Source organism: Xiphophorus maculatus, chromosome 10 (assembly GCF_002775205.1).
Source record: "Xiphophorus maculatus strain JP 163 A chromosome 10, X_maculatus-5.0-male, whole genome shotgun sequence".
Taxonomy (NCBI): Eukaryota; Metazoa; Chordata; class Actinopteri; order Cyprinodontiformes; family Poeciliidae; genus Xiphophorus; species Xiphophorus maculatus.
This window is the reverse complement of record NC_036452.1, coordinates 17786855-17809888: the sequence shown is the minus strand read 5'-3', so window position 1 is coordinate 17809888 and position 23034 is coordinate 17786855. Positions and strand designations below refer to the sequence as shown.

General features: G+C 40.9%; 1 protein-coding gene across 1 annotated transcript in view; it reads right to left on the bottom strand.

The window, feature by feature from the left end:
• LOC102224587 (cGMP-dependent protein kinase 1) overlaps positions 1–22533 on the bottom strand; it is a 45503-nt gene extending 22970 nt beyond the window's left edge. The window contains exons 1-2 of the mRNA XM_005806712.2: positions 20987–22533; positions 8569–8735 (exon numbers count right to left, since the gene is read on the bottom strand). Coding sequence (XP_005806769.1) covers positions 8569–8735; positions 20987–21306 — 487 coding nt within the window. The 5' untranslated portion in view covers positions 21307–22533. The remainder of the gene's footprint in view (positions 1–8568; positions 8736–20986) is intronic.
• Positions 22534–23034: the final 501 nt, after the last annotated feature.

Genomic DNA, 23034 nt, shown 5'->3' with positions numbered 1-23034 from the left:
TTCCGTACTTTAACAGAAGGCAGTTATCAGGAAAAAAAATCGACACAACGGTGCATGCTATTAGTTGTAGCATTTGAACGTTTTTTTCCGTATCACTTACTGTAACAGCTGTATGGCCAGTCAAATCTCTCAGTAATTGCCACACTGACTGAAAGTTTGACTTCTGCCAGGCTGAACTGAAATATGCGCCCACACTTGTCCTGTCACTCTGTCCACCCTCTCTATAGAAAAGAAAAAAAAAACATTCTGTGCAGTCTGATGTGAGATATTTTCTTTCTTCAACAGCCACAGTGAACGCTAATGCCTACAACCAACTACAACAAGGTGACTGTACACAAAATTCTGATCCAGTGGAAAGCTTGAAATATGAATGAATTGCACATTGTGGTTTCACGCTTGATGTGCACATTCTGCAGATTTGATATTTAACCACTTAAAACATTTCTTTTTTTTAAAATATGATATTAGAAATACGTTAAAAGATGCAAATAAACAAAGTGTACGCTTCTGGCGTCATCATGTAAGAAACTGTACAGTGTAGGGCTAATATGTTGATTATTTATTTGGATTGAGAGATTTTTTTTTTTTTTCTTTGCAGAATTTGAAAGGAGTGAAGCTAAAACTAGGACCTTTGAGGGGTTCTGGTTAGAATATATTTACAAAGTTGTTGTTTTTTTATCTTAAATGCTATACAGAAAAACTGTTTCCTGTATAGTTTTGACGTAATTACTACTAATAATTGGACCTGCTGCTACTTCTTTGGATGGTTGTGTGCCTTTAGTTAATTTAGTTGTATATATTGTTATTATTATTATTGTGTGTTTGCTTATTTTTACTGTATATATTTGACCTTTTGCACGGGAGCTGCAATGGAAATTTCGTTGAATTCTGTTCAATGACAATAAATGCTATCTATCTATCTATCTATCTATCTATCTATCTATCTATCTATCTATCTATCTATCTATCTATCTATCTATCTATCTAGTATGTTGTTCTTTCAGCGAATGGGCTTTTATGGTTAACAATTAACCAATTGCCATATTAGTTGATGACTATGTCAACAATCAATTCATCACAATTAATCTGATTAATCAGTTCAGCCCTAGTCTTTAATAACCCGAACAGGTCTGACCCAAAGACCTGCTTAACACATGCACATCTTTCACTCGATTAGACGAATTTCTTTTTAGTGATTCAGCCAGAACTCGGATCCAGGTGAGTCACAGAAGCAGCTGCTAGATTCTGGCTTGACGTTTGAAACACAATCTGTTTGCTGCTCCAGAAAGCCCAAAGCAGTGTGTGTGCGTGTGTGTGAGATCACTTATCCATGTAAGGAGCCTCAACTGCTATCACAACGCCAAACAAAGACAGATCAGAGTGAGACCTCCTCCGCTCGTGTCTTTGTTCCTGTAATCACTGCAAGGAGGAAAAGCGCAGCGGCTGAGGCTTCTGGAGTTCATTACTACAGCAGAGGGAGAGATTTCAGAACGACGGGCGACAGCAGTGAGGAGGGAACCGCTAAACGCTGCGTCTCGTTAACTGGAGTGAAAATCCATTCCTGCTTTTGTTGCAGGTAACGGCGCCTCTCGGCCTGAGAGAAGATCATCTGAACAAACCGAAGAACCAGTTAACCTTCAGAGGCTCCAGATCTTAAAGAGAGAGGATGATGCGAGCGGCCGCTTCCCTGCTGCGTGTACATCCGCCGCTTGCTCTACTTTTCTGTCCGAGGTTTCCTGAGGGAGGAAAAACTCCGCTGCAAACCGTAAAACGCCGAGGTTCTGTCAGGATTCTCCTGCTGGATTCACCCGATAACAGATCTGGAAATAATTCTGCAGCCAATAGCATATTGACAAAAGCAATCGTCGGGTGATTAAATATGTCAACGTAATTGCTCTCATTGGGCAACAGGATAATAAGGGAGAGAAACTCAGGGCAATAATGGGGGGAATTAAGGATACAGGAAATCAAATTTGTAATCAATTTGTTTTATTTCTGTTGAATTTTAGTGAGACTCTGCTAAATGTTGTAGTAACAACCTAATAACAACTTGAGAGTTTACTTATTCATAATAATAAAAAATAAAGCGCAATGACATACAAGAAAAGGTCATCAGTCAACATTTCTGAAAATCTTTTGTATTTATTGACACGGTTTGTTGGAAAGAACATTAGAAAATCATTTCAATAACCAAACCGGTTTCCTTACCTTAATATTCCCGAGTATTTAATTTAAATTATATTCTTAATTTTATATCCTATCGCAAGATTCAGACTTTTTGTGAAAAAAATGAACTCCATTACACTAAATTGTTATTGTTTAACTTCAAATTTATTGTTCACTTAGAAATAATGTATAAAATACATATTTTTATTGTGCCTGGCTGGAATAGTTTTAATTGATTTGTTAATTTGATTAGGGTTTTTTTTTATTATTATTATTAATTGATGGTAGATAGCATTAGTCACTGAACCACAGTTATGATTACATCATTATGCTTTTTAAAAATGTGATTAGCTGCATCCTTTGCAGAAATACAGTCGCTGAACATATTTTTTAAAAAGCCAGAGAGTCACTTTGATTACATTCTGATCTTATTTAAACTTAATATCAGCTGCCTTACTCTGATCTCACACAGCTCAAAGACAGTAGCCTGGACGTTATCATGATGTTATCTGTTCCTCCACTTTTCTCACATCTTTGCTGAGCTGTCACAGATTCCTTCATGTCTTCTAACGTTTTCTTTTTTGTGTCTCATGTCGTGACACAAAACGAGGAGCGGATCATTTGACATGAACTGTGGATGAATCTGCGTTTTCAGACTGTAACATTTCTTTCACCTAACAGTTGAGTTTTTTTATGTTTCTACGGAGGACATTTTTACACTTAAATACATTCAAACATTATTTTCTAACATTTTTTTTCTGACTGTTTTGAATGCATTTGGTTTTCTTTCAGTCCATTCTCGCCGCTCTCCCTGCCTCACTGTGTGATTTATTTATTTTTGCTTTAGTTTTAAATAACTGATTCCAAATTTGTAGATTTCCAATAGTAAAATATGATTAGCCAACATGTTGCTAAGCAACCGCATTCACCACAAAGCTCCGTGTGTGTGCGTGTGTGTGTGTGTGTGTGTGTGTGTGTGTGTGTGTGTGTGTGTGTGTGTGTGTGTGTGTGTGTGTGTGTGTGTGTGTGTGTGCGTGTGTGTGTGCGTGTGTGTATTTGTGGGTCATCATGAGACAAAACTGCTGCATCTGTTTCTTCTGCCAAACCACAAATAATGAGGATCATGTTTGAAATGTTTACACACTCACACACAAATACACACACACACACACACACACCCAACAAAAACTACCAACCTCGTCTTTTTCGTGCTGTTTTTTTTGGGGGGGGGGATCACTTCCTCTTCCTGTGACAGAAGTCTTTATATTTAGCCGCCATCTGCGCCCCCTCGCCCTCCCTAAACTTCCGCCCCTGCCCCTGAAACGCACGTCTGTAAGGATCCACAGTGACAGAGAGCATTTGGCACTGATGGGCGCAGAGTCTACATTAATTCACCATGCTTAACACAAAGCAAACACAGAGCCAGGAGCATAAATCCTGCAGCTGGAACCTTTTCACTCTCATCAGCGCACACCTGTCCCGTTTTGGCCTGGGAAGCTGCCGGTTTTTCACCCCCCTTTTCCCGCCGTGCTCAGGTATCATTATTTTCCCGTAAATATCCCGGATAGTGCCGGCCACTCTCACGTGTTAGTTGCTCTCCCGGCTCTTACGTGTGCAATTGTCTTCCTCCCGGTCGTCACTCCTTGTTCATTTATACATTTGAGAACAGAAGTGGTTCGTGTACACAGCCGTGCGGTACACCTGTCCGTCAGCGATAATGTTTTTCTCTGTTTTTGTAGCTTCACCAGCCTCTTCTAGAGCAATTGACATTATGTCAGTGAATCAGGGGCTGGGAGGCGTTCACAATGAACCTCATAATATGGAATACTACTTTAATAGATTTATTAAATGTTGATGCTGACCCACTAATATGTCGGGTTTAGGTGTCGTAGTAAAATTCTGACTCCCTCAGCTGTGCCTGTACCAAGGGAATCGATACTTCATCAGAGGTGTTCATTATACTTCATGTTTGATGCGAAATGTGTTGTTATTCAAACAACTGTTTCTGCTCTGAAATTTTCCATAGATCCAACTCTCTAAGCAATATACAAATACAGCGATATTACAAATAAGTCATTTTAAGTCAAATACATTGTTGGCAAAATATCAAAATGTCCTCCATAGAAAGTCACTGCTTCAGTGCCAAAGCAGTGGGAAATATTCAAGATATTCCTGTCACAATGCTTAACTTCCAGACTGATGTCTGGGAATTTTCCCGACCTGCAGGATATAACCAACCCTGCCGACGGATGAGCGACCATCATTTGATGACAAATGAGGAAATAAAGCATGCATAGAATTGTATTTCTGCATCCTAATCTAAAGAGACAACTTTTATCTAAAAAAAAAAAAAAGAAAAGGAAGAAAAAAGGTTTTTATTCATGTAGCTTCTCTGGTTAAGTAGATAGAGAAAGGAATGAAGACGTCATGTGAGAATTTCATCTAGAGAGATTTTTGTTTCCGTCTGACATTATTACTCTTATGGACAACGTAGTAGTAGTAATTTATAATTTTTTTAAATGGATCAATATGACAATCTCTTTGAATAGTCTAATAAGTTGTAAAAAAAAAAAAGAAAAAAAAAAGATTAGACCTTTCTCATAACATGTTGTCAGTCAAGTAGTGAGAGTGTGCTTTTAGTACATCGTCCTACCCAGAGTCTATTCAGGCAAATCCGTTTGATTTTAACATTTAGTTTGAAACGCAACACAGGAGGTGGAGGTGGAGTTCAAATGATCAGGAGGTCTGGGTAAAGACGACCCTTGAATCTAAAACTCGTTCAAACACTGAAAAAAAAAAAAGGTTTTCAGAGTCAAACAATAGCACGAGTCCTGACGAAGATAGACACACAAAGCTACTCACACACATAGATATAACGCGTTCAAAAAAATCTGTCTGTTTGAACTCCAGCCGCCCACAGCAGACTCCTCTCTAAAACCAGTTCCTTTAACATTGATTAGATAATTATCTAATCTGGCTCTAATATAAAACCCGACAAAAAAGACGCCTCTCACATTGTGAGGATGTGCTCTTAGACTCGGCGTGCGTGTTATTCACCCAGCAGGTTTTTTTCTTTTGGGTTTTTTTTTTTTTTTTTGGACATAAATGTCATTGGTTATTTTGCACACCGCGCGCTGCCGCCTACCAACACGGGACCGGCCATCTGGAGGATTGTTGTCGGGTCTCAGTGTAGTCCAGCGCCACTGAGCCACAAAAGGTTTGAAAGGACCTGAAGACACAAGCAGACCTCTAGCTGCTCTGAAAAGGTCAGGTGGACTCTAATGAGGAGGTGGAGCTAAATTTATCCTCACAGCATCTTCATAACAGAACATACCCAAAGTGTGACTGAGGGAGGACGTTTCAACAGGAATCTCCTGTAGTCCGAATGTGTTCAACCAGTATCTTCCCTCTGAAGAGATCCTCGCCGTTCTGTCGAGACGCCGACAGCACACATTCCTCCAGATGTGAATCTTAAACGTCTCCTGACTGCAGATCCAGTACGACACCAGCATCACGGCGTGTTTTCAGTGGGAGGATCACGTTACCGAACAGGATTCTTATGTAAAACACTGACCTCAAATCCGGCTATAAATACAACAAACGAGCTGAGCGTAGTAACGGAGAAAAGGCTCCGGGTTTGATCTCGGAGCCCCTCCCAGTCCTCATCCCGTCTTAATCCTCCAGCAGAGGGGAAGGAGACCAACATGTGCAAAAGCTTCTGCTCATCTTGCAGACTGCACTTTTATCACAATACGTCTCAGATGTTTAATATAGATGTCATGTTAATAAAATCCATCCAGAGCTGGAGAGGGACCTCACTGCAGCTGCTCTTTTTTTTTTTTTTAGGTCTTTACCTACTGGTCATAAAGATAGGTCACAACCAATAACTGCAATTACTACTGCTCCGATCCACACAGATCACACAATCCGTATGATTCCAACTCAAGAATATGACCCAGTGAATCTGCACACTACAAAACCAAGAGGAATCATAGTCTTGTCTAGTCGAATGTTCATTGTTGAGGGTCGGGGACGATGGACGCCGATTGCATCAGTGCTTTCTACTCTCTTCTCTTTCTGGCGATGGCCGTACATTCTCCCACCGATCTTCTCGTCTGATCCCTGATGTCGTTTGTTATCCTCGACCGCTTTCTGTAAATGTTGCCCACGAGGGGGCAGGCGCAAAGGTTGTGGGTCCTGACGACATGGTGCAGAATCATAACGAGGCTAGATCTAATTCTCCTACTCCTCACCCTAGTGCCAAAAATGCTTGTCTTGTTACCAACAAAATATACTGTACGGTGTATAATTGGTAGCAAATTCTTCAAAGACACTTATTTATAAGGGTGTAAGGGTGGTTAAAGTTCCTCAGCATTTTTCTTGTTAACTTATTTGGAATATTTGTTGAAAATACGCCAACACATTGAGCTTGGTCAAAGGATGATGAAGCTACATGAAGCTACATAACAAACTTTTTAGTTCAAAAAGTAATCAAAGTTTTTAATTACGTTGAAATTAAAAACGTGCAAACTGCAGGAGTATTTCCATTTCTTAGTATGTTTGTGAACATACTCCGTATCCCTTACTTTTTCGTCTGTCCTTTTAAAAGTGCTTCAGTGCTTCAAACCTTTTTCGCTTCACTCTCCGATCGAACTATCTTGTCCCTAAGTGAGTCCAGCCACCCTGAAGAGGGAAACCATTGAAACACCCCACCTATTGAAAACATAGGAGTAAGGGGGAGGAATACTATGTCAGAGGTGAAGGAAGATTTAGCTCAAATCATTTTTTAAGCCAAGGTAGCGATGTATAGTTTTTGTCCTGATGACTGGATGTAAAGGTGCTAACTCTATACTGTCCACCCACAAAGGGATGCAAAGAACCGCATAGCAGAAATGATAAGAGACAATAGCAGAAATATTCAAGCTGCTGTCCTCAAGATATTAAAAAAATGTAATAATTTCTTATCGTCACTTTTTCAGGTCAACTTTCCTGAGTTTGACCCGAGTTTGGAGTCCAAACACGGCATCCGCCTGTAGATGAAAACTGCAGCAAACAGCCAAGCAAAGCAAGGCATTATCTGATAAACCACAAATTCATAAAGTCTGTTGTCATGGACACAGCATTTCACCTCCTAAATATTAACCGGAAGAAAGGGCAGCACCCATTGTTCAGCTCTACCCACAGACAGCAGGAACTTACAGTGGACTTCTCACCATAGCGTTGTATATTTCTAGAGCTACGTACGAATTAATCAGAGTTACGACGTTCCCGCTACATCCCTGTTGTTCTCAGTTTTCTAAAAGTCTCTCGGTACAGAGAAAAATCTTCTGTCTGTGGCAAAACTGACTGGCTGTGCATCGTCTCAGCTGGAAACGATGACACATGTTGCATCCGCAGCCACCCTGCAGGAGAACAACGAGTCATTTGTTTCACTCTTCATCTCTATCAACAGGCAAAAGAGAGAAGGGACTAGTTTCTAAACATAAAACATAATTATATCTTGTTTCCGACACCAGCTGCAGCTCAATAATAATAATAAACAAAGAAACTCATTTCCATTTTCAAAGTTGTGCAAAGCGGATGACGGCAACAGAGGAACTAGTAACCGCGCAGCGTTGCCAAAAGAAAGCCAGCAGCAGCAAATGTTCAGCAGTGAGGATTAAACCGACCTTTGAGATAAACTTCCTGCTTCAACCAGAGGCTCATTAAAGAGAAGGTTACTTTGCCTTTTGCAGGTCACACAGATTCATTAATTTTGCTGAATATTGCCCATGTCCCAAAACTCTGAAGGAAGACTAAATGAACCTTCTCCGAACTTGTTTCACATTCAACCTCCGGCCCCTCTACAGCACAGACAGCGAGAATAATGCAAACTGTTGTGTTTTGTGTAGGGTCTCCTGTGGGTCGCGAGTTTTCATGTCAAGCATCAAATTTATCGTGTTTCACATCCCAGATGAAGCTGTCCGAGACGTATTAGAGAGTGATCTGGATTAAAGCGACACACTGAGCTAAGAAATACGGAAGACGCTTGGCAGGTGTTGGATTTTATTATCTAAGAGCTGAAACTTGCGGTTCAACGCAAAAGGATATGCAGGCAGGAGTAGGTAGAAACAGAAGGAGGCACAAGGGAGGTAAAGACAGAACGTAAGCAAAGGCAGATGGAGGTAGAGACACATTGGGATACAAAGAAGGTACAGATAGACGGTGGTACAAAGGAGAAACGAAATGGAACAATGAAACACTAATATGTACGGAGAGAAATACAAGAAATATATTCAAATTGAACCATTTGGAAGAAACAGATATAAAATTCTAAAGCCTTCTGTTCTTGTCTATAAAATCCATCTCTTTTAGACTGATTCCCATCTCGGAACCAGTTCCAGCCTGTGTTCTTCCTCTCACCTTCCATGACGAACACCACTGAGCCTACATCTCCTTCCTTTATGATACAGGCATCCTTCCCATAATCCACCGGGTACATGCAGTCCACAATCTCCTGGATCTGAGAGAGCTCCAGGTTCTTCATGAAGTCATTGTCCAAGATGGCCTCCTTTATCAGCTCCTTTGACCTGAAAAGAAGAGGAGGGGGGAAAAAAAACCTTTACTAAAATATCTACAAGAAATCGACAGGATAAAGTCAATCAATCCATCCATTCACTCATCCAACCAACCAACCAACCAACCGTTTTAACAAATATTAGGCCCGTATCTAATCTTTCAGTGCTGGCACTAATTCTATAAGTCAACTTTTGTTTCTTTCTGTTCCTGCACAGAAGCTTCTGTTCAGTCTGCGGCTCCGTTATCCTGGAGCTTACTTCAGGAAACTTTGAAATCGACTGAATTAATCCAAAGTAAAAGCTTTGGATTACTTCATTACTATCAGCCTCAAATCAGTCTATTTGAGGCGGATAGACTGACGTTTCCCTGCTTCTCATAGCTTCTCATTTTCTTTAAACTGCGTAACTTTTTGTGTTCTATCTGTTGCTGCCTCTTGGCCAGGACTCTCTTGAAAAACAAGTTGTTGTTGTTTTTTTTTTCTTAATGGGATTTTACCCAAGTAAAATAAAGGTTAAATAAATTTAAAAAGTGTCTAAAGTTCTTTGATTGACCCATAAAATTTAAAAATGTAGTACAATACCTAAAAAGAAACTGAAAAACACACTGAAATGGGACAAGTTCATGTCAGGAAGTCAGGACTCAGAAATTTTGATCTTCAGTCCGACTGCAGAATCCTAAATTCTCCATATTTCCACAACTAAATAACTCCAGACCATTTCTCTAAAAATGTTAAATTAACTTTTTTGTAAATACGACCTGGCAACATTTGGAATTTTGTTATAAAACATCGGCACGTCCTCCGAGACACTCGAGATTGTGCTCCTACTCTATTCTGTCGAAGCTGAAGCTCCAGAGGAACCTTCCTCTGAAGCGCTCGGTGTTTAATTAACTCTCCTGTCTGCAGTTATCTTCACGCTTCTGTCTGACAGCGTGAGCATCTGCGGCGCCTTTTATCAAACAGCTGAGGATTATTTTCTGCAGGTCTGATCGTTTGTCATCTCCGAGCTCGCAAACACTGAAACCCGCGCGCCCTGATCGATGGCAGCCGGGTGGTGTAGAACAGACAGCCGATTCACTCGAAACGTCCCCCGGCTCAGATTGATCTCACGAACGGTGCGGCGCCTCCGGGCGAAGGAGGAATTATCGAGACCCAAGCTGATGAGAATCTCCCCGGCTGTCAGGAGATGCTCCAGATTCTGGGACGCGACCTGAGTCGCGAAGCGCAGAAGAAACGGACGTCGCCGAATGGAACCCGCTCGCGTTTCACTGCAGATAAAAAGGGATCGCAAGAACCCGGCCGTGTCTGCAACGCGTTTCACAAAACGTTGGACAGAGAAGGAGTTGCGAAACGTTTCAGATGTTTGGTGTTTGGTTCATTAACTGTGAATACAGGAGCACGCTTGACCTGGAGGTTTTTATTGTCCAACGTGCAGACAGATATAAGATATAAAGCGGAACCTGCGTACCAGGTTCAACATGATGCGACAATTAGGACCAACGGCGACGTTAAGTCTTGTGTTTGATGAGGACGTCTGTATCGGAATAATGCCTTAACTTTGCGAAATGCAGCTTTTAGATTTGGACAAATGCGGAATAATTGAACATTAAGGCCCACACAAAAACACCTAAAGTCACATTGCAAAGCTGTGAGGCGCTGTCCCTAACCTGCTCCTCTTACTGTTGTAAATTGAAAGACACTCTTCATCTCGAAATCATGACTCATTCTTTCTTGTTTTTTGATTGAGTTCTGGTATTAAAAAATGCCCGGAATGCTTTTCACCCTGAGGTACAGTATATGCCAAGTGCGCCATGCTTTAAACACAAGTCTGACTGCGCAAGACTTCATCGGTGACTTTATCCCAATCTGCACAACTTCTGTTTACACAGGAGAAGATTCTGACTGGAATTCAAAACACAATAAGGCTTTGTGCAGTGAATCGATCACACTGGTATCTTGTGAAACCACCCAAAATCAAAATACTGCCGCTCTAAAAAAGAAAAAACACGGTAAAAAGTCTTTCACCTGCTATTTTACAAAGAAAATCACCAAAGAATTTTGAAAAGGACACCAATATTTAAAAGACATTCAAAGACAGAGCCCTTATGTAGCCTATCAGGTAAATTATAATATAAAATCTAACTAAAAAAAACGACCTATAGGCCTATAATAAGAATTCTGGATCAGAAAAACAGGTAAGAATTTTTTTTTTTTACATTTTGTTTCTGCACTTTCCGGGAGGGCTTTATGTTTCTGTTTTATTTCTCTACTTTTCAAAATGGACATATTTAATGTTGTGTCAGTGGTCTCCTTGTTCCACGGAGGAATGAAATGACAACAAAGCTCGTCCAAGACAAAACGAAGTAAAAAGCTGACCCTCCGGCCCCAGACATTTGTTTATCAAGAACGAGAACGCCACTCATGTTTGACTTAACTGCTTGAGCAGAGATGAATTAAATTGCTTGACATTTCCATCCAAGTTTAAATTGCCACGTTTACTTTGTAAAAGTGCAAAGAGTCGCCTTCATAGTTCGATTGTTGCGTTACCATGGCTACAGTGTGAGGCTACGAGTTTAATCTTTGTGTTTCAGCTCTGTTTGTACCGAAATACCTATCAATGATAATTAACCAATTATCAGTGATTGTTTTGTTTTGTTATCTTAGTCTATTGAACTGGGACCCCTCTACCAGATTCTACCACATCTGTACTGATTAGTGGCTCTGATGTTCTTAACAGGAAGAGGGGCCCCTAACTCACATCCTGCCTGAGGCTCCAGGTAGTCCCCAGTACATGATATGTTCTTTACTGCCTCCCAGCAGAGGCACTTAAACAGTGTCATCATTTCTTGTCTTAATGGCTCCATAGTTGCTTTATTGTTGTTGTTTTATTGTCTCCTCCCAGGATGTCTGGTTTCGAATTTTTGGCTGGACTCTGTTTTCTTGTAGGTTTTTGGCTGTCTTTATGTTTTGTAAAGCAATTTATTTTCACCTGCCTGCCTTCTTCTTCTTCATCTTCTTTTCCTTCTCCTATAAACTCTGTACTGTTACTTGGTTGCCTGTATGAGCAGCTCTACCCTCTAGATGCAAATAATACCAAGCAGCTGAGCCATCGTCGTCATCGTCATACAGAAACTAAAGAGGAGGAGAAGGATGTCTCTCTCAGTCAGCAGAGCCAAAGGTTTTCCTTCCTGTCGAGAGTGGAGGGCTCAGTTTTATTGAAATGGACTGAAAGAGACAAAGCGAGTGGAAGGCAGATGGTGAATGCTCCATAGATCATCACTGGCTGGCAGCTGCTGAATGATTTCCAGAAAAAAAAAAATTATAAAAAAAATCTTCTAAAATTTAAGTAGCCCACTCAGGATTTAATCCGAAAACACCTACAGTTCAGTCAGACTCACAGAGCGTTAAAAAAATTTGATTCCAGTGAAAAGGAGCATTATTGGATTACTAAAGGCGGGAGAAATAGGTTTTTTTTTCCTTTTTGTTTGGTTGTGAAATGTAAATTTAAGCATCAGGAAGCTAAAATAAATGTACAATATTAGAATTGTTTTAGTGCAGAACCCTAAAATCAGTATTTATTTATTTTTGTTTTATTTTTTATTTTTGGCAAAACTGGTTGGCATCAACATCAAACCATATGATGCCCAATCAAATTCGCCTGTAACACTGGATGCAAAGTGTAAATAAAAGACTGAGTTCTCCTTGGTTTGTTGGAACAAGGCTGGAGAACATCAGGAACATCCCTCAGGATGAAAGCATCTTAAGAGTTTTTCTGTTTTCCTTTTTTTTTTTGTATTGGAGGTTTCTGCACCTCTACCATCTCTTTCAGCCTTTCACCACCAGCATTTTCACTAGCTCACCAGCAACATCCTGGGATTCAGGTGAAGGCGCAAATATGTTGAACCTCACTCACTTACGTCCTGTTGTTTCATCCTCATCAGACAGTTTTGTGATTTGAACAATAACCTTATGATCCAGTGTACTCACTTGTAAACTGACCACCACTCCATTCGTGCAGATTAATAAATTGATGCACGTTCATCTATAAAACTATCACTGGCATGGGGCGTGCCGTGGTGGCGTGGGGGATAGAGCGACCCATGTTTGGAGGCCATATCTTCCATATATCTTCCTTTTCCTCGCTCAATCAACAACATTTCCAACAACACTCGTTTTACACTCTGATAAATTCATCACTATGATCGTCACAAGAGCTTGTATGGTTTGTTAGGCCCGCCGACGCTCGTTTCATTTTGCTGCATCGAATGATTGGAACAACTTGTAAAAAAAAAGAAACACTACAGCTTGTTAACTTCAGTAACAACTTTATAAACTCAGTAAAATCCATGAAGTATGTGATCCATGTTCCTGCTTTTCAAACAGTTGACTTGTCGCGTGGATACAGTACATGTAGGCAGTTGTGTTATTTTGGTTTGCTTGTTTGTTTTACGACATTCGTTCTGTTTCTGCTGTACGATATTCTGTGGCGTCATGTTTTTATGTTTCCAGGACAGACCGCTGTTGAAAATGGGAATCTGTTCTCAGTCAGCCTAGCTGGTAAAAAATAAAGGGTGGAATAATTAATTAGTAAAACTGAAAATGAGTGATTAGCGAGTGAAGCATGACACAGCGTTTGATGACAGCCATGTGGTGCAATCCTGTTGGTTGTGGCAAGTGATGGTGGAGGCAACTGCGTTGCCCAAAGAGTTGCGGTGACTTATTTGTGGAGCTTGTAGCACGGTTCTGCTACAAGCAGCATGCTGATGGCTGCATGAAATCCCAAGTTCATGATGGATCAGTTTACTTTGTGATCTGTTTAGTTTTTGTTAAAGCAGAACACGAAACACATCAGTTGGACGTGAAAATAAATCATCCTCCAAGTTTCATTAGACCTACATATGAATAAGCGAGTAAATCGGGACCAAAGTTACAGATTTTCTGACAGATTCTCTTTAGAAACTTCCAACAGGAGAAGTTATGGCGTTGCCTCCCGAATTCAATCAGCAGACCAAACAAATACAGTCGAGAAACATTTCATCCCCGATCGAGGTTTGCAGCTAAAATATTTTTCTGAACCGAGGCGGTGCAGGAGGAAACGTTGAGCGATATCACTTTGTCGTTACCGTGGGGGGTTGAGGGGGTGGAGATGCTTGATAAGTTCCATTTTAATTCATCTGCAGAGGAAACGAGCTCTCGGAGATGAGCCGGAGCTGGGTGTTATTTCGGCGACAGGGAAATATTGCAGCCCCGCTTCTGTTTCTGCACATGAACAGAACCGGACTCGGGAGGGAAATCAGAGAGATCTGGATGGAAGGTGGTGACGAAGCGCTCACCCTTACGTCGTTACTGCGTTGGCCACAGAGGGAGGGGGAAGGTGTAAGGACAAATGAAAATGATGGAGGGAGAAGAAGGTGATGAGTGTGAAAGAATAGAAACCGGAGGAACAAAACAACAGATGGGTGAGAGGGAAAAAATTAGGAAAAGAGAATTAAGAGAGTGGAAATAATTAAAGAGAGACAAATAAAAAAAATGAGCAACTCAAAATAATTCTGCTGAAAATGAAAAGGGAACTCAAAGCGCAAAGAAAATAAATCTGAACAGAGATGATTTTGTAAAACATGGTCGACTAATACAGAGTGTTTAACAGGGAAGCAGGGGGTCATTAGCTCATTACCATCTGCAATCAGAGGCAGAAACACCAATAACATCTCAAAATAAGTGAAAACGTCAGACTTACATTCGTTAGATCACATTTCTAGACTTTTTATCGGCATCAGGTCAACAGAAGAAGCTGAACTGGAAGACTAGGGTGAGTTTTACTGCGTAAAAGTTTCAAGAATCTGACAGGCAGTCTGTTTGATTCATATGTGTTAGAATTTTTAAAAAATATTTACATTATTGCCAATCAATGAGAAGAAGCTTCAAATATCAGCATCAGGGGACGTTGGCTATAGAAGAAAGAGAAAAATGCAAAAAGAAAAACTCACAGCCATGTTAAAGCAGACGTGTACTCTCAGTTTATGGTGCAAAATTAGGAAAGATTTTGAATACTGTTAAAAAAAAAAAAAAAAAAAAAAAAATATATATATATATATATATATATATATATATATATATATATATATATATATATATATATATATATATATATATATATATATATACATATATTTGTGTTACTTTATAAGAGAAAATAACAGACAAATGTGATTTTATGTAGAAAATGTGACTTGCAGTAAAAAAAATAATAATAATAAAAAATATATATATATATATATTTCTTTTTAACAAGTAAAGAAAATTACTTTTTTTATGTTTACCCTTTTTCCAGAGACAAATAAAAAGTATTTGAGCTTGCCTTACAGCACCATTGGCTGTAGTACATATTTACTTTTTTTTTTCAATATATTTTTTTGGTTTATTTTGTAGGCAGTCAGTTTTAGAATTTGATATTGCTAATGAATATTTTAAGACGGGGGTGAAAATTACAAATATTTATATTTTGCTGCTGAACGGGAAGCGTTGACAAAAGACGAAATAAAAAAGTTTAGAAAGCTACTGAAACTCACACAGACTGGTTCAACATGAAGCATAAATCTGGCTTTCAAAGGGGGGGAAAAAAAGGCTTTCAGGCTTTTTATCTTTGAAGGATCTACGAGTTGACATGCAAGGCCTCAGAAAAAGCTCCGCCGATGTCAAGGTCGGATCCAACAAAGGCCAAAATGCACTCGATGTTATTTTACTCGAGGAAGCAAAGAACAAGACAAAAGTTTTTCTCTTTTCTTGGGCTGAGGCGTTTCATAATTCACGAGAGCTCAAGAGCAGAACTCCTGCGAGGTCTTCACAGACGTCCCACTGCAGCGTTTGTTCGCGTAGCAAACATGCCCACTTAAAAATTGGTGACCAACTGCACAAAACCTGTCAGACAACACACAGACACGCCGGCGTTTTGCTCTTGCAGGATATATATGAGCCTCTGCAGTCATTTTGAATTTTTTTATTATTATTATTTCTGGCGAGTGAAACACAAACTCTCGACCCGAAAGCTTCTGCAGCACCAAACTCTTGTAAACATTACAGCGGCTGAACTGCTGCCGGTTATTTGGAGCCGTTGGCGTCTCGCTCTTTTGCAGTCTTAACCGTTATGTTCTCATAAATGATAGAGAGGCGTTTTATACCAAACATGGATGGACTCATGCCTGCCATGGGGACGTTTTACGCAGGTTTTGCATTCAACTATTTAAATCGCCTTTTAGCCAGAAAACATGCAGGCGTTCTGATCACCATCCTAATTTGAATAGGTACAATTTTGCTGATGAAATGCAAGGGGATAACATTGCATTTAAACTCTGCTGGCTCACATTATCTTCATCATTGTCGCAATTTCACGTGCTTTGTTCTCTAATGTTGTGTAACTGCAGTCAGTTTCTATCAGCCGATCACTGATTTCATAAAAAAATAAACTAAAATAAATAAAACGGCTTAATCTGGCATGAAAACCAATTGCAATGGGAATGTGATAAACCATAAAGATTTTTTTCAGAAACATGACAACATATAATGTAGTTTATGGATTATATTCTCAATAATTCATAAAAAAAAAAAAGACCTTTGAATTCATGGCAAACATTCAAGAGATGTATATATATAATTTTTAAGTTGTATTAAGGTTTGTCAATGCTTATGAATCTGAAATGTTTCACACTGTTGGCTGTTTGTTCTTAGATGAGTTCTGCCTGTGCTGCATATGACTGAACAAAATAAACAAGAACAAATATTCGATTAATGAAACGAAAGTGTCTAAGATCTCTGTGCACTGCTCTCTGGAAGGAATCAAAGATTGTGTTTGTTTTCCATAACAAAGAAGCTCTTAATCTATCAAACAGAGAGCATTATGGGAATCAAAACCGCACCATGAAGTTTGTGGCTTTTTAACTCAAACACCTAAAAGACGCCTTATGATCAAATGTGGGAGCCTGTTATAGTTCTCCTTTAATAACTTTAGCGTTCTGCAGGAGATGATGGGTTCAAGATGACTTTATTTCATTATAAAAAATTTAAAAAAAAAAACCCTGAGATGTCCTGTGGACCGAACCTGGACTGAACAGCTGATTTTTTTTTTTAAAAAAGACCAAATTCACTGACTCTTTGACTTTTTCACAATGTTCTACTTGATGGGTTTTGTTCCTTTTTGTGCACAGAACAGAAGTTGGATTTCTTTCTGTTTAGTTTCTCTCAGTAGGAGTCGCATGACAGCAACGCGTTTAAAAATGGAAACAAGTGTCTTTCTTTGTATCTGGAAGGAGTTTCTGCGGCTGTGAGAACCACAGTAGCTATTAACAAAGACCCACCATAAGGTCTAGCAGCAGGAACTGCAAACCGTCTGATTCCAATGTCACTCTGCAGCTGGTGATCATTGCAAACTCTGGTGGATCGCTTCAAACTCTGTCAGCAGCGAATCAGGGAACAGTTTCAGTGGATCATTAACTTGTCTGTAGACACCAGGAGAGCTGGTGGGAGTCCACAGCCCACACTGACACACACACACACACACACACTCTCTCTTCTCCATTACTTTATATTTTCATATAACACACAGACACATGCGGGCGGGTTGCAGACTCGGAGAGGAGATGGGAAACAAACCCTGTCATCTGCCTCCGTGTGTGGGAAGATGAAAACCAACGCGCTTGGTTGTTCTCGCCGCCGCAGACAGAAAAGCACGCCATTCAGCAGTCTGCAGAGAGTCGAAGCGGCTGGTAAGCGGCAGAACTTACCACCAAAGAGCCGGAGACGCTGACAAATTAACGGGACCCTCAGGGATCCCAGCAGATCATCCTAATCACGATCCCGTTTAAGCCACCTGACAGAGACAAGACCGTCAAGAACAATCACACACACACACACACACACACACGTTTCCTTATGCACAGAAACCACATATACATGTTGTATGTTTCTTTTTATGATCATACACTGTTGCATATTTCTTTAAATCTGACTAAACTATTTTAATAACGCCACAATTTCTTTTCTTACGTCGTAAATATGCCTTGTTTTGCCTAAATGATTACCTTTTGTGAATTTCTATCTAGAATTTCTATCTTACTCTATTCTGTTCTGTTCATTAAAAGCAGTGAGAGTCCTACCAAGTGGGGAAGTAATATCATTATCAGACAGAGCTAAAATGCATTGCCCCAGAAATGTTATATTCTATTAAATAATGCATCCAAGCTCTCCTTTCTGACTGCAACGTTGCACAAATTATAGTTCAGGATATTGTGCAGCTCCACTACATGCAGAGACTCCAAACACTGAGCGCTGCTGCATCGTGCGGCCAGTTATATATAGATGTATCAGCGGCGTTCTGGTTGATGGAAACATCAAAACCTCCTGGATATCATGGAGGGCGGAGCTACAACTGCAGCTCAAACTTAATTTCGGAGCTGATGAGTAGGAGCTGAGGCTCGGCCACTGTTCGCTCCTTCTTGGCTTGTCGTAGCCGTCTGTTAGCCATCCTGAAGCCTGATTGGGAAGCATGGACGATAACCAGGAGCTCATAAAAGCCTCTGAGATCTGAGAAAAATACTAATAAGAAAGAAGCAGAAAATCATTTCAATTTCTCTTTTTTTTTTTCTTTTTTGGATACCTGAAGTGTCAGGAATTTCATATTATTGCAAAGCAAAGCACCCGAGGGTCCAACCCTGCAGAGCCTCCTGGTCATCCACAATCTGCAGCAGAGGAACAGGCACAATGCTGTTCAAAATATGGAATTTCAGTTCCAGGACCTTTAGCATGCAACTAGAAAACTAAAAACACAGGAAGAAGTCAGTTGTATCCCGATACAACTTTTGCATTTTCGATCCGATACCGATATTCCAGCTTTGAGGAGCAGCCGATACCGACATTGACCCGATGCGATATCATCGCATCGCACAAGCTATGCATGCTTTTATTAGTTAGTTTGTAGTGTGGAAGGTTAGAAAAGGCTTGATCAAGTGACATCACTCCAACAGAACAACAGTCAACAACCAATACGTGTGAGAACAACTGACTGTTATTATTAACCAATTGTTTTGATGCAGGCCGTTATAATCCCATACTTTTTTTTTTACTGATATCAAACTGATTAGTGATATCAGTATCGGATCGGGAGAGTCCATGAAGCTCACATTCTACACAGCTAATTTGACCAAAATGATTTTTAAAAAAGTAACCACCAGATTACACTGTCTGTTCCCTTTTACAAATCAGTAAAAACAAATTTAATTAGATGGATTTTAATTTTTTCTATTTATTCGATTCGTCAAATTTAAGTACTCCAAACAATTTTGGTTTGTAAATGCGTCAATCAGAAGCATGTTGGATGCTCTTTGAATTTCAAATCAATGCTAGAGGCTAACATTTTTGTTGGATGAATGGGGATGCAGGTCAAATTCCTTTATTTCCTGTTAGATTTGAAAGTTTGTCCATGAATAAACCACGGCACGTGTTTCTCTCCTTTTGTGTATGTGTGTGTAGTTGCCTGGGCTTGACAAACAAAATATGAATATGAAATATGGAGAACTAGACCTCAAAGGCAACTGAGGAAAACAGAATCCTCATCGTTTACCGTCGCTGGGGTTTTGCCATTTCCTCTGCCTCGCTTTAAATCCACAAGTTCTTACATCGAACTCTCTCAGATTTCCCCCAGAACATCATCAGTGCATCCTCTTATTATTTATTTATTTATTTTGTATTATTCTTTTTTTTTTTTTTACGCAAAACAAAACCGGCTCATATTTTCAGGAGAAAAGCTAAAAGATAATTATCTGAGTGAGGGCACGAGTTCGGAGCGTGAGGAACAACTCGCAAGATCTTTGCGTGTCTGAAACCTAGACGACGGGATGCTGAACAGGAAACGCGTCAGAGCACAGGTGTGTGAGGAGAATACTCAAGTCGGATAATGATCTGACCGTTTTTTGAAACCCCGAGCTGCACAGGGAGCAGCTGTCTTAACAGACACATCTCTGAAGGCCCTTCAGTCCGGGGCCCTGACCTCGGTCGGCACCGTGCGGCGCATTAAAAGCAACGACGACCGCAGTTTGACTGAGTGGTGTTTTTTTGTTGTTGTTGTTTTTTGGCCGCCTGCTCGAGTCGTTGCGTTATCCGATGTTGATCAGAGCTCGGCCCCCGAAACAGAGCTGAAAAGCTCCATTAACGCAGAACAGAGCAGATCCATTAGAGCTCGTTCCTGTCGCTAACGAGCAGCTGCAGCTGCAGGCCTCACAACTGATCGCAAAGATTTCAGCCGGTAACAAAAGACCCTCAAGAGTCACTCGTTTGAGCCAGACTGACACGCACCGAAAGCCTGTTCTTCACTTAGGTGATATGGCCGATTAGGTTTTTTATTTTGACGGCGAAACTGTTGAACCCCGTCCTTGGACGGTCTGACATAAACCAGCTTTGAAACTCGCTGAAAGCGCAGAGCCGCCTGTCACCGGTGTGCAAGACCAGCCGAGAGAACAGAACTGTTTGAAAAAGAAAAGAAAAAAAAAACGATGTTCAGTGGGAGAGTCTATCCTCTGGTCTTATGAAATCCAGCGTGTTCAACTCAGGCTTAAAACTAGCTGAGATAAAAACTTTTTTTTTTTTAAAAACTCCCCGTGTTTACGCCAAGATTTACACTTCCGGTATACACCGCAGAAGCACAAAATCTTACAAAGTTTGGTCTAGTTTTTAGTGCAAAATATCTTAGTGCAATTGTAATAAGACTAAACTAACTTACAAGTAACTTTTCGGCAAGATACGAGCTTGTTTTCAGTCAATAATTTCTGAAAAGTACTAATTCCACTGGCAGCTTGTTTCACTTATAACATAGGGAACTTGTCATGTTATAAGACCAAACGTCTACCTGTGCAACTAATAACTTTATTTATCAATAAATAAGAAGTAATTATTCACTAAAAACAAGCTACAAAAACGAGCAGAAAAGTTGCTTGTAAGTTAGTTTTTGCCTTATTTTAAGTGCATCAAGAAAGATTTGGTACTTCTTCAGTGTACTGCAGAACGTTCTGGTAACTTCCGGTGGCATGCAGAGCTTTCTACAAGTTCGACAGAAGCTTAAACCCAGCTGATAGGACAGAACGAGTTCTACGAGCTTTTCTGGAGCTGTTGAAGGAGGTTCTGTTCAGTCTGACGATTCTAACCCTCTGCTACAGCCCACGTGCAAACAGGAAGTTCCCCCACCGCGTCGGAACCTGCAGGAGGAAGTGAAGGACCTACTGTGGGCTCTTGGGGTAGAACGGCAGCGTGACGTGGCACAGCTCGCTGATGTCGAAGGCCGTGGGTTCGGCGGAGATGGCCTGCCTCTTGCTGCGGTGCTGGTCCGGCTGCAGCACCAGGTTCTTCTGCTGGGCCTGGACCTGCTGGGCCGTGGCGGGCCGGATCACCGAGCGGTACTTGTCCAGCTCGTTCTGCAGCCTCTGGATCAGCTCGTCTTTCTGGTCCAGCTCCAGCTCCAGCTCGTCGATCAGGGCGTCGCGCTGCCGCAGCTCCTCGATCTTCTCCTGCAGAGCGTACTGCAGGTCCCGCAGCGTTCCCATGGGTTCCTTCAGCTGGTCCCGACAGGACGTCGGGTCCGAGTCGCAGCGTCCGCCGCAGCCTGACCACTTTGGGATCTCCGGGTTCCTGGGAGAAATCTTTGGGTTCCTCGTTTCGCTTTAAGTCGTTGCCCTGCCCGGACTTGTTGTGGCTCTCCCTGAGTTTTAGGATTCAGTTGTTGTGCGGAAACTTCTCGGTGTAAAAATCTCTTCCAGATTTTCCCAGGAACATCCAGAGGACAGAGGACTTTCAGGAACTTTCCAAATGTTTCTTTTGGCTTAAAACCTTTCGAACTCCAGCGTTCTTTACCCTTTACACCAGCTACATCTTTTTAAAAGTCTTTAATAACATTTTGTTTTTCTTTTTTGCTTGTCAGGGTACCTGTGTTTGCTCTTGGTCCAAATCCATTTAATTATCAGATATTGTAGAAATTGCTGCAGGCTTTCTGCCTGGGTGCCTTCAGGCAGCTCCCAAAGTTTCCCTTGGATTTCATTTAGTACCTACATATCTGAGAACGTTTGAAGGAGGAACAAACAAAAAGTGGATTGGTTCCACAATCCGATATCTAGGGGGGCGGCGGCTTAAATTGTTTTTGTGGTGAGGTTTGAGGTTGGGTGGAATCAGGTGACGAACAATGATTTACACAGGAAAAACTCTGGAAAACAGATTAAATAATAATAGACACTCCTGCGGGTCACGCTTCCCATCCCGTTGATTAAATCCAATCAAAACAAACCGCATGATTTAAAAAAAAAAAAAGGAAATTTGGATGCAGGATTCCTCTCGATGAATGAAATAGAAAAAAACTGAAGACGTGAGGAGTAATCCAGCGTACAACTAACACAAGCAAAGTTTACAATCAGTCTGAGACGAGGATAATCCCACAGGAGGGGCTGCTCCGGGTTTATGTCCGCTGAAATATTTTACGCGGAGAGTAAGGAACCAAACGTCCGCCAGTGAAAACGGAGGCGCTGGAATCCGGCAGCGCGCACTTTATTCCCGACACACATGCAAAAAAGAAAAGAAAAAGATGCGTTCCAATACCACATGGAGACAAGAGACAGGAAGCCAAGAGCCTCAAGTTGGATGTTTAGGGAGGTGAGAGGACAAACGCCGGGAAACAGGTGCTGCAAAGCCGCGAGTCCGGAGGAGTCCGGAGCGCTGATCCACTTCCAGTATGGATAGTTTAATCCGAAACAGTTGGAGCTTAAGTGGAGGTCGAGGTGGAAAGAGAGAGAGAGAGAGGAGGAGGAGGAGGAGGAGGAGGAGGAGGAGGAGGAGGAGGAGGAGGAGGAGGAGGAGGAGGAAAGTTGGGCTGCCTCCGCTCCTTTTCGTCACCTGTCCTCCTACTGCTACTCCTCGCCTGTGCTGCTGCTTCAGTTAAAGTTTCTATGTACAGATGGAGAAAAAAAATACCTAAATGTTCATCTTAAATCAACCAAATATTTGTATTTATTTATTTATTTTGCAGGAATAAGCCGTGGCCAGAAAGGATGGATGTTACTGTAAACTGCTCTAAGAAAGTTCAGAAAAACAGATGAGATGATAGCTTTCATTTTTAAGTTTCGAGAGATGCGTTCATGTGCAAATTTAAAAATGATTTTAAAAAACACACACACAAAACAATGAACAACACCATTTTTCAAACTAATGAGACTTTAGCAAAAGTTAAAAATATATCTGTTCTAAAGTGTTTCAATTTGACACCCCCCCCCCGCTCCCCCCATGTG